Below are 13078 nucleotides of genomic sequence, written 5' to 3' on the forward strand. Positions count from 1 at the left end.
TTTACAAACAGCTGACCATCTGCTTATAAACGTTTAGCGTTTCTCATTAATCGAAAAAGCACAAGGATTTGACCGAAAGTATTCATATACAAACAAGTCAATTGCTAATTATCAAGCGCCGAGAAATTGTGCCTTAAAATCACGGTTTTTCTCGTGACAGTGTTCACTGGGCGATCCTGACCTTCACCAGTGACCTTCAACTTGTACCAGGACGAATAAAATGTCAGAGAACCTTAGCTTTGACATGGAGATGACTGCCATACATTCTGTTGTCCTCGACATAAAATGTTGACTGTCTGATTTTACACAATTTTTCAAACAGCAACAGGTCAACACATTGATAATATAGGTTCGTAATTGACAACCGTTGTCCTTTGTGTCTGCCATACAACGTCGATTGAGAAATGATTTTCCCCGTTTATAGTTATTTACATAGGCGAGGATGTTATTCTGTTGTAGAGTAGGTCTACTGGTGTATGAACAGTAAAGTCAAAATATTCACCGTTAATATCGATGCTGACAGTTGAGGTGAATATACCCTAGGTCCACTCATGAAGTCACGATGCGACCCCTTAATTTAATGTATATCTCGTGAATAAATGATGACATTTCTTTTGTTTGGCTTGGTTGATACTGCGCCAAGTAAACAATCTTTTCTATGTTTTCCCTTGTGTCAATACACAAAAACCTATCCGGTATTCCAGATAAGTCAACAATGATTGTACAACAATGAATGCTGTCATCGATCTTTGGTGGTTGTGCTGGGTTCACAATCACTTCCCTAAAGACCAAATCATCCAAGAAGCTATACAGTTCATTCAATTGGACAGGGCATAATTCGGCTATGTGAACTGTTCTTAAAATATTGAATTTAGTCTTAACTTGAAGTTGTATCTGTATATCCTTCAAATCTACTTCTATCTTCAGGTTTGCATGTAGCAAGGACCTCTTCATGCTATCCTCGCGACCTCTCTTCGGGAACACTGACGCCTGTGCTACGACATTGCTTTCTGATTCCTGCGATATACAATCGGAAGAAGGTACAAATTCATCTGCTGCTTCTTCCTCTAATGAAGTTTTATCCACTCTATTCTCAGGTGTCGTTGTTACACTGCCTGACATGTCTATGGAGGGACTCCCTGAGGAACGTTTTGTATCCTTGCAAAGGATAGAACCACTTTGTGACAGGCTGGCTTGATTTGGAAAGTGTGATTTTAAACTCCGTTTTGCAAGTCCAAGGCAGATTTCCCCTAGTGCATCTGCATTTAATGTTCTCATTTGGTCACATATGTTTCTGTAGTTGTCGGAAATATTCTCGGAACTCGCTTGTTCTTCTAGTGCTACGGCTTGTGTAGCCGGCGTCTTTGTCAGGTCTCTGTCACCGAATTCGTCATCCGATACCTTTTCATTTGCTTCAGGTGAACTGGATGTTTCATTCAACATCGCATTACATTCTAAACTATCGTCTGCTGTCATATCTGAAAAAGAATATATACGAATTTTTTAAAGTTTTTCATAGTTTTGGAAAAATAACGCATACTTGAACTCTCTTGAAGTCCTAGATCAACACTGAAACATGGTGGCGGTCACTCAAAGATTCAATAGGGATGGGTTTTTTTAGTGTTAATGTATGGTAAAATGAATGATGCATGTTTTCTTCAATGACATCTTCAATGCCTCAGTCGTTCAAGGCGTCGTAGTTGGCTGTGTAGAGTTGACCTGTTCCTACGGTAAATGGTTTGAAACCCAGAATTGCCAGAAATCCGTGCTCGAGGGTTACACAAAAGTTGAAAACGTTTACGACCTGTGACGATTCGTTTTTCCCCAAACATCACATTGTCACTTTGCGATATAACTGAAATACTAAATAAGATGACCTTTTACTCGGCCCACCCCGTCATCACCCTTTCACAGAGTGTTGTAACTTGTACATTGCTCTTTTATGATAATACTTATTTAACGTCACATACATATATTGTACTGACCTGGGATGCTCTCTGTCGGTAGTTGTGTCCTATGCCCAGTTGATGTTGTTGGTTGGACTTGTTTTCCAGCAAAACATCCAGTGTCCGGCAGACCTTGACCACAATTTTCATCCATTAATTGACGACACATACATGAACTAATAACTCATACTGTTTTCGAAGTTTAGATTCATTTGAATGTCGTAATATATCCTTCAGAAAAAAGAAACGCAAAACTGATATTTTAGGCCATAAAAATCAAAATTAGCAGACCAAGAGGTGCAAAATAAAAGGGTTTAATGTGTTATAGTGTCAGTGACAAATTTCCCGGATCAAAATGATCACAACAAGGACTTTCAAACCATTAGTCGGGTAACACGTACGATTCGGAAAACAAAATGGCCATGGAGCTGCACGCACTATACGTGCAGCAGCACTCTGAACGGTATTAAAGTGCAGGGTTTTTGATTGTCAGGCATCTGTGTTAATCGAACAGTGACAGTTCATCATCATGCCAAGATTAACAGAAGTGCAAAGAAACAACGTCAAAGGCCGCTTGCATGTAGGGGAATCACGATCAGCTGCAGCAATGTTTTTAATATAGCGCCCAGCACCATCACACGGCTATAATTTCAACAGCATGGGACAACGCGTGATCGGCCAAGGTCGGGACGACCAAGAGTAACCATCCCCGCCCAAGATCGCTACATCCGACTGCGCCACCTACGTGAAAGGACGACCTAAGCCACCTCAACCCATCACAAATAACCGGACTGCACAGAAACTCCGACAAGACCCTACGAGCAAGACGTCCTGTTCGACGCGTCATATTGAGTCGACAACATCGCCAACAACGACTGCATTGGTGTCATACACAGGGTATGGTCTCAACTGCCATGGAGGGATGTCTGGTTCAGCGACGAATCAAGATTTCTCCTCCGTCGAGGGGATAGAAGAGCACGGGTCTACAAACGTCGGGAGAACGTTACGCCGGAAACTGCGTACTGGAAGTGGGCAGGTTTGGTGGGGGTAGCGTTGTGTTGTTGGCGGATATCTCTCATCATGGCAGGTTTGATCCATATCCAGGGCGATCTTACGGCTCAACGATACATCAACGTAATTCTCCTACAACACGTTCTCCCAATTGTAGCCAACGGCAACGGTGTATTCCAGCAGGACAACGCTCAACGCATACATCACGGATCACAAGATCCTGTCTACACATAAACAACGTTGATGTTGGCCCTCCAGATCCCAGGATTTGAACCCGATAGAGCACCTGTGGGGTGAATTGGATAGACGCCATTAGACGGCCACGCCGACGTCAACCACAACCCCAGACGTTGCACCAGATTGCTTTTGCGTTGCAGGCCGAGTTGGGTACCATTCCCAGGATGGACAGGAGATGTCAGGCTGCTATCGATTCCAACGGAGGAAATACGCGTTATTGATGGTAGCCGACCTTCACCTTGAACTTTTCCTATGTACCGATAACTGAGATGACTTCAATCACCAAGTGTTCTCTCCACAACATTGTGGCTCAATACCCTGTACGGTTCCTCGTATAAATGTATTTTCCTACCACACCCCAATCTGGCTTTGCGTTTCCTTTTTTTGAGGAGTATATTTTAAGTAAAGGTGTTGCATCATAGAATGCCGTGCTATACACCAACATATTGACATGTAACAACATCCTTTATTTCCGTGAAGGAACAGCTATCCAGGGCCCGTTGCTCGAACGATTTCCCGACAGTAACACAAGTGTGCTCTCATTGAATGTTGCATGTACTGTGTTACAGCTGCGATACGGAAATGTCACAAATACGTAACCTTGACTGAAGATTATCTTTTTTATTTGTTTGTTGATAAACGCCGAAATATTCCAGCTATATGACGACGGCCTGTAAATAATCGAGTCAGGACCAGACAATAAAGTGATTAATATCACGAACGTCGATCCACGCAGTTAAGAAACGGTGACAGACATCAACCAAATCAGCGAACCTGACCTCCCGATCCCGTTCGTCGCCTCTTACTTCAATTATCGGTTTCTCAAGACCTATTCTGACACAAATCCAAAAGGATAGAACGAAGGGTAGGGTAGGGCTGCTGGGTATGACAGACACCATCGCCGCCACATAGTACCTACGTTATCTATATTTCGGTTTGGTTTATTAATGACGCCACCGATCCAACCAAGCATCCAATGATCAAAATGAACTGAATGTCTATAGTATGTTATAGTATGTTTTATAAACTTTAACCAAACAAGATATGAAGTTAGATATACATACCAATAGCCTTTCTGTGTTGGCTATATGCAGCATTGGAAAGAGGATAAACTGAAACGATTACGAACGCTTTAAGTGTCAACAAATAGAATTAAATCGGTACATATATTGAGAACACTTCATCAGTCCTCACCACAATTGATATGAACAGTGATTAATGAGAGTAGGTCTTGAAATTGTACCATCCGCTTTGGTTCCTGTAGTAGAGTTTAACGCCGCTTTTAACAATATTCCAGTTATATCACGGCGTGGCAGCTCAATGTGGGAGGAAAGCCCAAAGTGATGTAGGTCTCAGACGTTTACCACTTCGGTGAAACCCACGAGCACGGGTATGGTGCTGACAAACCTAGAAACATAATCGGGGCGAACCGTGATTCGAATCCACAATCATAGGTTTCTGGCGTGCCCAAGGGACGCAATTCTGCACAGCGAGTCGCGGCGCCTTAGACGACTGGGCCACCCGTGACCCCCTGTAGTAGAGATACCTATTAGGCATCAACATTTGTGTGATCGGACGTTTGATACTTGCCACCTCAATCAGTTCCATAACGAAAACGCAATGTTTATTTCCCGTGGAATACGTATGCCAGTGAAGGTAAATAGTAAACTCTAAGTATCATTTTTCAAGATGCTTTGTTATGTCCGAGGGAATTCTTGATATAATATTTGATGACATCTTGTGTTATTTGGAATATTGGTTGAAAACAACAAGACCTCTTTTCAACGAAATATCTACAATTCAATGTCTGACGGCCCTTATAAAAAGAATAAGTGGGTTAGTATTTTAGTACTTAAGGCCGCATTAGCAATCTTGCAGCTATTCGCGGCTATAATTATGAAAATTATTCAGTCCAATGTCACAGTAAAAATAAAAACTATTTTTCAAAGCTAAAATCAAAACCTTCATTTTTTTCAAATATTGCTATTATCACGTGATTAGAAATAGTATTACAAATATTAGACACAGTTTGAGAAGTGTAAAAACGCCGACGAATCATAAAAAAGGCATCACACTCCAGCAAAATGTACTTAGTAGTGAGTGTGAGTGAGTGGACTCTTACAGGCAACACAGGCTATAAAAGATCGTTAGAGTTGGATGCAACTACAAGCCCATGTAGGTAAAAAACATAGATTAGTTTTTCATGAAGAAGTGAAATGCTTATCTCAAATGATTTTCCACCACTTTTGCATAACTGGTACACAAAACCATTTTACTCGCAATTAATAAAGTTGTACAATTGAATATAATATTCTTTCCTTAATTTAAAGTGCGATTTTGAGTCAGAAACTTACAATAATTAGTGTTAAATACAGTCACTGTTTTCGTTTCCATTTGTCCGTTGTTGACCCCTGTGCAGTTCGAACCTGTAGCGTGACCATCGGCAACCCCAGACTGTGAACCTGACTCGACTGGCGATGAACTTGTGTACTTTGATCTTATGTCTGAAACACATGAAAATACATCGCCTCTATTCTCTTTGGGTGAATCTAACATTTCACCTGTGTGTCAACTGTTTCATAATGGACACAAAATACAGCAAACGGTCAGTTTACCAAAATTCGTGCTGTCTCGTTTCGTTGAAATCGCTTTGGAGTAGAAGTTAATAGATCACAAAAGACAATCTACATATATGGTTGCAACACATAAATGCTTTTACCATGTTTAGTTATGTCTGTTCTTTCAACTGATACACCTGGGGGCCTTGTCTCTGCCAACTCAGATTCCGAGTTGGTCACCTGTCTCGTTATGGTATGTCCATCGCTGGAAAGTTCCATTCTGCGCCCAATGACTCAAACGTCTCTTGTCGATGCGAGAGCTTGAAATGGCAACAAACTATTGTCAACTTAAGATGCACAGAGTATTTTCCTTCTTTCTTTTATCCTACCCCAAAAATGAACCATTACGCAACGAGTTGACAATTGTTTTAGGTATGCCCGTGTGCGCTAAGACGGAACCCGGTCGCAAACATGGCCACGAGAGGGGCACGAGTTGCTATTCGGCTTGTCCCGGAATAACACGAGTTGATCACGAATGTGACATGTACAGATCAAGGTGTATATATCGAGTATGACGTAAGCAGTATTTGGTGTAGGTGCTCTTTTCCTGGGGAAATATAACCTTGCGCCTGTATAAATAGCTTTATGCGGCCTTTAAGCTACTATTACACAATGCAGCATACAACGACGCAGTCAAAACGATTAAAGCTGACGAAATGGGCTTCCCGACTGTTCTATCGCAACGCCTGAGTCCGTGGTAAAATAGTTCAGGGGCCATGAAACTTTATTTCTTTTCTCTAAAGGCAAACAGAAGTAAACTATGAGTCATTGTTTTCCTGTGTCGGTCATCAGCCATTTACTTGACCAGGCAAATTGCTAAGAAGAATCAGGTCAAAATGTATTTTGTTATAATAACTATTTCACGGATCTATTCATGATGATTGAACGTCAGTAAAGCAACGTTTGGAACCATACATATCGTTTTAAAAAGTGTCTTACATTGGAGTAGATACAGTACCTATTAATAATCGAATACGGATGACATGGTCATGATAGACACTATCGATGTAAAATACCTAAATGCCCTCACCGTGTGTCGTCGTTACTGCAACAGGGTGGACAAAACTGGTTATCTTGTCTCCTCTGATTCAGAATCCAGGCTGTTTCATAACGGTATATCCATCACTATAAGCTCCTTACTGTACCAAAACATATTCACGTCAATGTGCGCAAAGCGAACTGCACTGCAAATCAGATGGGAGTCGAAGGTAAATAAAGAATATGATTTATGAACTTCGGGGCTAAGCCACAAATCAACGGATGCCACGTATAAGATGTGCATTCGCTGTGTCACCTTGCGTCAGTTATATAAATAGTACATTTTCTCGGGAAACACTGTCACGTGCTTTCCACACAAGTCATAGATAGTTTTTGTATAGCTTTACACTATCGTGCTCTATAGCCAGTGTATTTAATATATATTTATATATTATATCGCTTATTTTAATAGACAATAATGCGTCTATATCAAAACGGACAATTACTTCCCATCTTCGACATGCTGATATATACTTAAATTACTCTCCAAACATTTGTGACTGATCAAATGAAAGCAAAGCCACACTTTTAAACTAACTAAAACTTTTAAATGAAATTCTTAATCCAGGTTCGGCGCAGCCTCCAAATGAGAACATCACAGTAACTGAACCTAATACATACACCGCCGAATAAAGGCACTTAAATCAATATGTTTATTGGTATTTACACGGTTGTTATAATCTCTTTACTGGGTATCATGGGGTCGGTGTGGCGAACAATTATGCAGGTTCTCTTTACACATGAAACTTCATGCGAGACCTGAACCTAAACTTCGAGTAAGAACCTGTATTAAAAAAGAGTTGGTTGCTTGGTTTGTTGTTTAACGCAGCACTCCATATTCCAGCTATATGACGGCGGTCTGTAAATAATCGAGTCTGGACCAGACAATCCAGTGATTGATATCATGAGCATCGATCCACGCAATTGGGATCGAAGACATGCATCAACCAAGTCAGCGTGCCTGACCACCCGATCCCGTTAGTCGCCGTTTACGTCAAGCATAGTCGCCTTTTACGACAAGCATAGCCGCCTCTTACGACAAGCATAGTCGCATTTTACGACAAGCATAGTCGCCTTTACGACAAGCATGGTCGCCTTTTACGACAAGCATAGTCGCATTTTACGACAAGCATAGTCGCCTTTTAGGGCAAGCATAGTCGCCCATTAAAAAAGAGGACATAGCCAGGTTATCAAGTGCAACTGTACATTCAACTTATCAAAGCATGACCCATTGACGATCGATTGAATGTCTAAACTATACCCTGAAATATAAGATAGCTACGCGATGAATCGAAAAGAACAATGAAGAACGAAGCGTGGTTTATTTCACGATAAAACACTGTTCCATCATGACGTCATTTCTTGAGATTAGACCATGCGCTCGCAACTTGATGACAATGGCCGAACGATCGAATCCAAAATGTGCAAAAGTGTGCAAGATATGGCAAAAAGATAAAGACAGTGGTCGTGAGAATTGAATTTTAGGAGTCTTTATTTAAATAGAGGTTAATATTTCTAAAGCTTGTAAACTTTATTAACACCCTTAAAGAGCCTGTAAATAATGTTGATATCTCATAAAGAAATAAACTACCGAGATCGGTGTTTATTTTGCCTCAAAGTGAGATTGACCAATCAGAGAGCAGAACTTCTGACCCCATATACCGTCAGTAAAAATCCAAGATGGTTGATACTGACCTAATATGAGACCATATGCCGTCAGTAACAACCATCTTGGATTTTCCAACACCCACCTCACATATTTAACATGGAAATACTGGTACCGAAATTCGTTATTTGACACTGTTTTGTGTTTTACTATCATTAATCGTGATTTGCAAGAACATTAATCTGTTTTTAGATAACATTCATGACTTTATTCATAAAGATTATAGTTAATATTTTCAACAAGGTTTGGCCTCTAAGGCTTAAGGAGTGGTCTCCCTTTGACATTAGCAAACGCTGTCAAACGCCTTGTTAGTATCACCGATGAGGAAATCTCTGATAAAAGGCAAACTGTGCGATATGGATACCAGAAAGTGTAAACTTTTCGGCATAATAAATTCGTTATGGTGTCTTTAGTTGCCGTATACGGTGTCAAATTAGGTTAGCAGAAACATACATTATTTTTCTGCTGATCTAATATGACACCGTATACGGCAACTAAAGACACCATAACTAATAATATCGTACAATAAAACACTGCAGTCCGCGCCCCTCATGGCTAGTTCTCCGTATTGCAAACACCTCGTCGTTTATTTCGTAAAATACACTTCGCGAAAACGTAACATTGTATTCCACCTGTTGACAGCATACTGTATCTTTGATGAGCCATATATTCACCTTGTTGTTAACTTTCATGCAACTTTGCATACAAGATGCAACCATTAAGCAATAGATAGAAACATGTTTCTAAACAAATGTCGCACATAACAAGATAATTCCACGTGAGGTACACCCTAAATAGTTTGCATGTATTAAGTACAATCCTTTCCTTGCCTACGGGTTGCATCTAAACAAGACGCACAACCAGGCGGCTTATTTCTGAAGGTATTAGTTATCCTAGGATGAACATGAAGAAAACTGGTGACCGCGCTGCCATCAAGTATCTCCAACTGATGGGATTAACAACCATCCTTGTGGTCAAGGTGTCAACTTTGGGAATCATGCTCCTTCCTTTTCTCTGTGAAGAGGTGGACAGCGGGGTTCAAGAGGAAGAGAGGCCATCGAAAATGACCCAAGATCAGGAAGACCTTCATCTGCCACCACTAAGGAAAATGTTGCTATAAAGGACATGATTAGGGCTGATCGACGACTCACCACAAGCACATAGCCAAAACAGTTGGCATCTCTCACGAGAGCGTTGCGGACATTCCGAGGCCCGAACTGGGCATGACAAAGGTTTCGGCACACTGGGTTTCAAGTCTTCTGGAACCATATATGAGTCTTGGGTTCATCACAATCAGCCACTGATTAATCAACGGTGAAAACAGTTGGAATCTGTAGTATCTCCTCCTCCGAATAAGGCAAAGTTTTCTTGGATTCCAAAGTAATCCTACCGGTGGACTATCTCACGAAAGGTCAGTCCATTACGGCTGAGGCAACTGCGTGGGAATATAGAGTATAAACGTCGTGGGAAACTCACGCCAGGAATGTTGTTCAATCAGGACAAGGGGCGGTCCGGTAGCCTACTGGTTAAAGGGTTTGCTCATCACGCTGAAGACCCGGGTTCGATTCCCGACTTGTGTGAAGTCCATTTCTTGTGTTCCCGCCGGGATATTGCTGGAATATTGCTAAAAGCGGCGTAAACCCATACTCACTCACTCACACTCAACCAGGACAATGCACCTGTACATAAATATGTTGTCGCCATGGCTACAATGCATGACTGTTGCTTTGATCTCATCGATTGGATATCCTCCGTATACACAGGACACAGGACACGCTACCCCACGCCTGGTTTGCGCCATGGGTCAGGTTAATAAATCTGTTGGTAAAACCTCTCCAGTGACGGACAGGTCAATAAACAACCTGAACAACTCTACCAGAAAGGGACAAGTTAATAAATCTTCAGTATGGACCTCCCTCTGATCAGCAAGTATACTTGTTGGATAATCAGGAGTGAGCGGTACATGCAGACTGGCGGTCATTCCACGATAGCAATGCACCCACGAAACAATAGACATAATTTACCCTAGGTTTCTAATCTCGGATCTGTCGAACAAACTGCACAACAAAATTACATGTACATATTGAATGTTACAAATGGATGAATAAATTATATAAAACAGTACATACATGTATTTTATTGTGTTACAATATGATTACCGATGTGGAAACTTAGTATGAAATCCAAGATGGCTGTTCCATTGAATAATCTCTTATGTAACATAATATTTGGTTCCGGAAATTCACGTTGTTGGTTGTCTCGAACTATCCAGGACTTCGACACAACGGGGTTCGACTGAAACTTTGAAACAGTAATATCAATGAAATAAGATTATCAGATAATACTAAGATGGCATTAAAATATATAGCATATACAAGCACAAACATAAACATTTACATTCGAACACTGACTATCACCCTAACACATTCTTGAGCTAGGGGTCAACCAATAATATCTGTCGAGTTTAACGATTTATTATTGAACTTTTATAGCGACGTGCATGCATGCGTGTGTGTGTGTGTGTGTGTGTGTGTGTGTGTGTGTGTGTGTGTGTGTGTGCTTGTACTTTTGTTCATCAAACTTAGCAATATCCCAGCTACATGAGGGCTGTCTGTAAATAATCCAGTCTGGACCAGACAATACAGTGGTTGATATCATGAGCATCTATCAACGCAATTGGGATACGATGACATGCATCAACCAAGTCAACGAGCCTGATTACCCTATCCCTTTTAGTCGCCTTCTACCCTAAGCATGGGTTGCTGAAGACCTATTCTAACCCGGATCTTCACGGGTCTAATGCTGGTATTATATCGTTAGCCCACTGAGATAAAATGGATGACCGACCCAGACACTACGTCGCTAAGCATACTCTGAGATACCCAGCCCTAGAATAAAATGGATAGCCCTCTCAGACTCAGATACCGCCTACGTGGTCTAGTGGATAGAGCGTACGCCCGGAGAGCGGAAGGTCGGGGTTCGATCTCCGGCCGCCTCATAAAAATACGTTAAAGATGTATTACTCTGACTGGCGCTCGGCATTAAGGGGCTAAACAAGGACTGGTCGGCTCGGAGTCAGTACACTGTGTCTGAGTGGGATATTCATGTTACACTGCGGCATAGTATCTTGGTGGGTATAGCACTATAAATTCAGCTTTAATCCGGACTAGTACACGCAGCCACATACATATACATACACGTGGCTATGTAAGTGAAAAAATCTCCAACGCGACGTTAAACCCCATTTCACCTCACCTCACCTTACCTCACCGCAGACAGTATACAGTATGCTATGTGGAAAAACGCGTTTGAATCCAGCATAGCTCTTATTCTATCATTTATATCAAGTAATAAGATATCGTAGGTATTCTATCCGCAAATTAAGTCAGCGTGTGCTTGAATGCGTAAATAATTTGATGAATAAAGCGGGACATTTAGTCCGTGTAAATGTCAAAACTCCCAGCTATTTGTAGCAAATAATACAATGTGGATCATATATGGTTGATAGGGCATAAAGCATAAATAATAAAAAAGACCCCAAAGTGTTATATTCAGAATATTTACGTAAAAACCTAAGATCTTATTCCGCATAAAATCAAGTTCAAGTTTTCAGATGTCGTTGTGGTGTCATACAACTGTTGATCTTTTATTATAGCTCGAGGTGTATGCAGGTCAAGGTCGCGATATCCCGCACCTGACACGTAAACAACACACCGTTGTGGTCATCCAGGCGAATCTCAAGTTTGGATGTACAGAGAGAGAGAGAGAGAGAGAGAGAGAGAGAGAGAGAGAATAATGTTTATTATAGTGTCACATGTTATATACACTTCATACTAAAACATGTACATGAACAGTAAAATATAACATCCGACCAGGTATGGCCTACGAGACACTAGACATAAAAGCAAATTATAACGTCATGATCTGGGTAAGGTAAAATAAGACATATACTAACACAATGTTTAAAATTAAGGTTGGGTTATGAACACGCACGCACGCACGCACACTCACACTCACACGCCAAATTACTTATAAAGTCACGCACACAATCATACACAAACACGTAGGTACACACACACACACCCCACCATACCATGCACACACACACGCACACGCACACACAAACACACGCACTCACACATACATACCCTACGTACATTACAACCCCCCCCCCCCCACACACACACACACACACGCACTACGCACACACGTACACATATACCATACGTAGATTATACGCCCCACCCCCCACCCCCCACCCAACACAGGGGTGCATTTATCCTCACCGACACTCAACATACCTATTTATAGATCATGACGCTGTTACGTGAGAAGTAGTTCGGGTTAGAAATGGTCCTACACGGGTAGCTGTCTCAGGCGTCCTTTTGTAAACAAACGAACAAAACAATTCAAACAAAACACTTGTCGCTGTTGCCCAAATAGTAGAAATCAACGTGCATTTTGATGTCACACAAAATAATGTGACAATAAAGAAGCTAGAATGTCTTTTCTGTAGAACATATGAGAACAGCATAAATTTTCTGGCCATCAGCTGACAATTT

At 41.3% G+C, this 13078-nt stretch overlaps 1 protein-coding gene across 1 annotated transcript; it reads right to left on the bottom strand.

The window, feature by feature from the left end:
• Positions 1 to 417: 417 nt before the first annotated feature.
• LOC124114024 lies at positions 418 to 7067 on the bottom strand. Its single transcript, XM_046474558.2, has 6 exons — positions 6843 to 7067; positions 5914 to 6072; positions 5549 to 5698; positions 4259 to 4306; positions 1986 to 2078; positions 418 to 1478 (listed from the first exon to the last, which is right to left on the bottom strand). The coding sequence occupies exons 2-6, from the start codon at positions 6029 to 6031 to the stop codon at positions 550 to 552; spliced, it is 1338 nt and encodes a 445-aa protein (XP_046330514.2). The 5' UTR covers positions 6032 to 6072; positions 6843 to 7067; the 3' UTR covers positions 418 to 549.
• Between the last annotated feature and the right edge of the window lie 6011 nt (positions 7068 to 13078).

The sequence above is a fragment of the Haliotis rufescens genome, unplaced genomic scaffold (assembly GCF_023055435.1).
Source record: "Haliotis rufescens isolate VD_foot unplaced genomic scaffold, xgHalRufe1.0.p SCAF_4, whole genome shotgun sequence".
Classification (NCBI taxonomy): domain Eukaryota; kingdom Metazoa; phylum Mollusca; class Gastropoda; order Lepetellida; family Haliotidae; genus Haliotis; species Haliotis rufescens.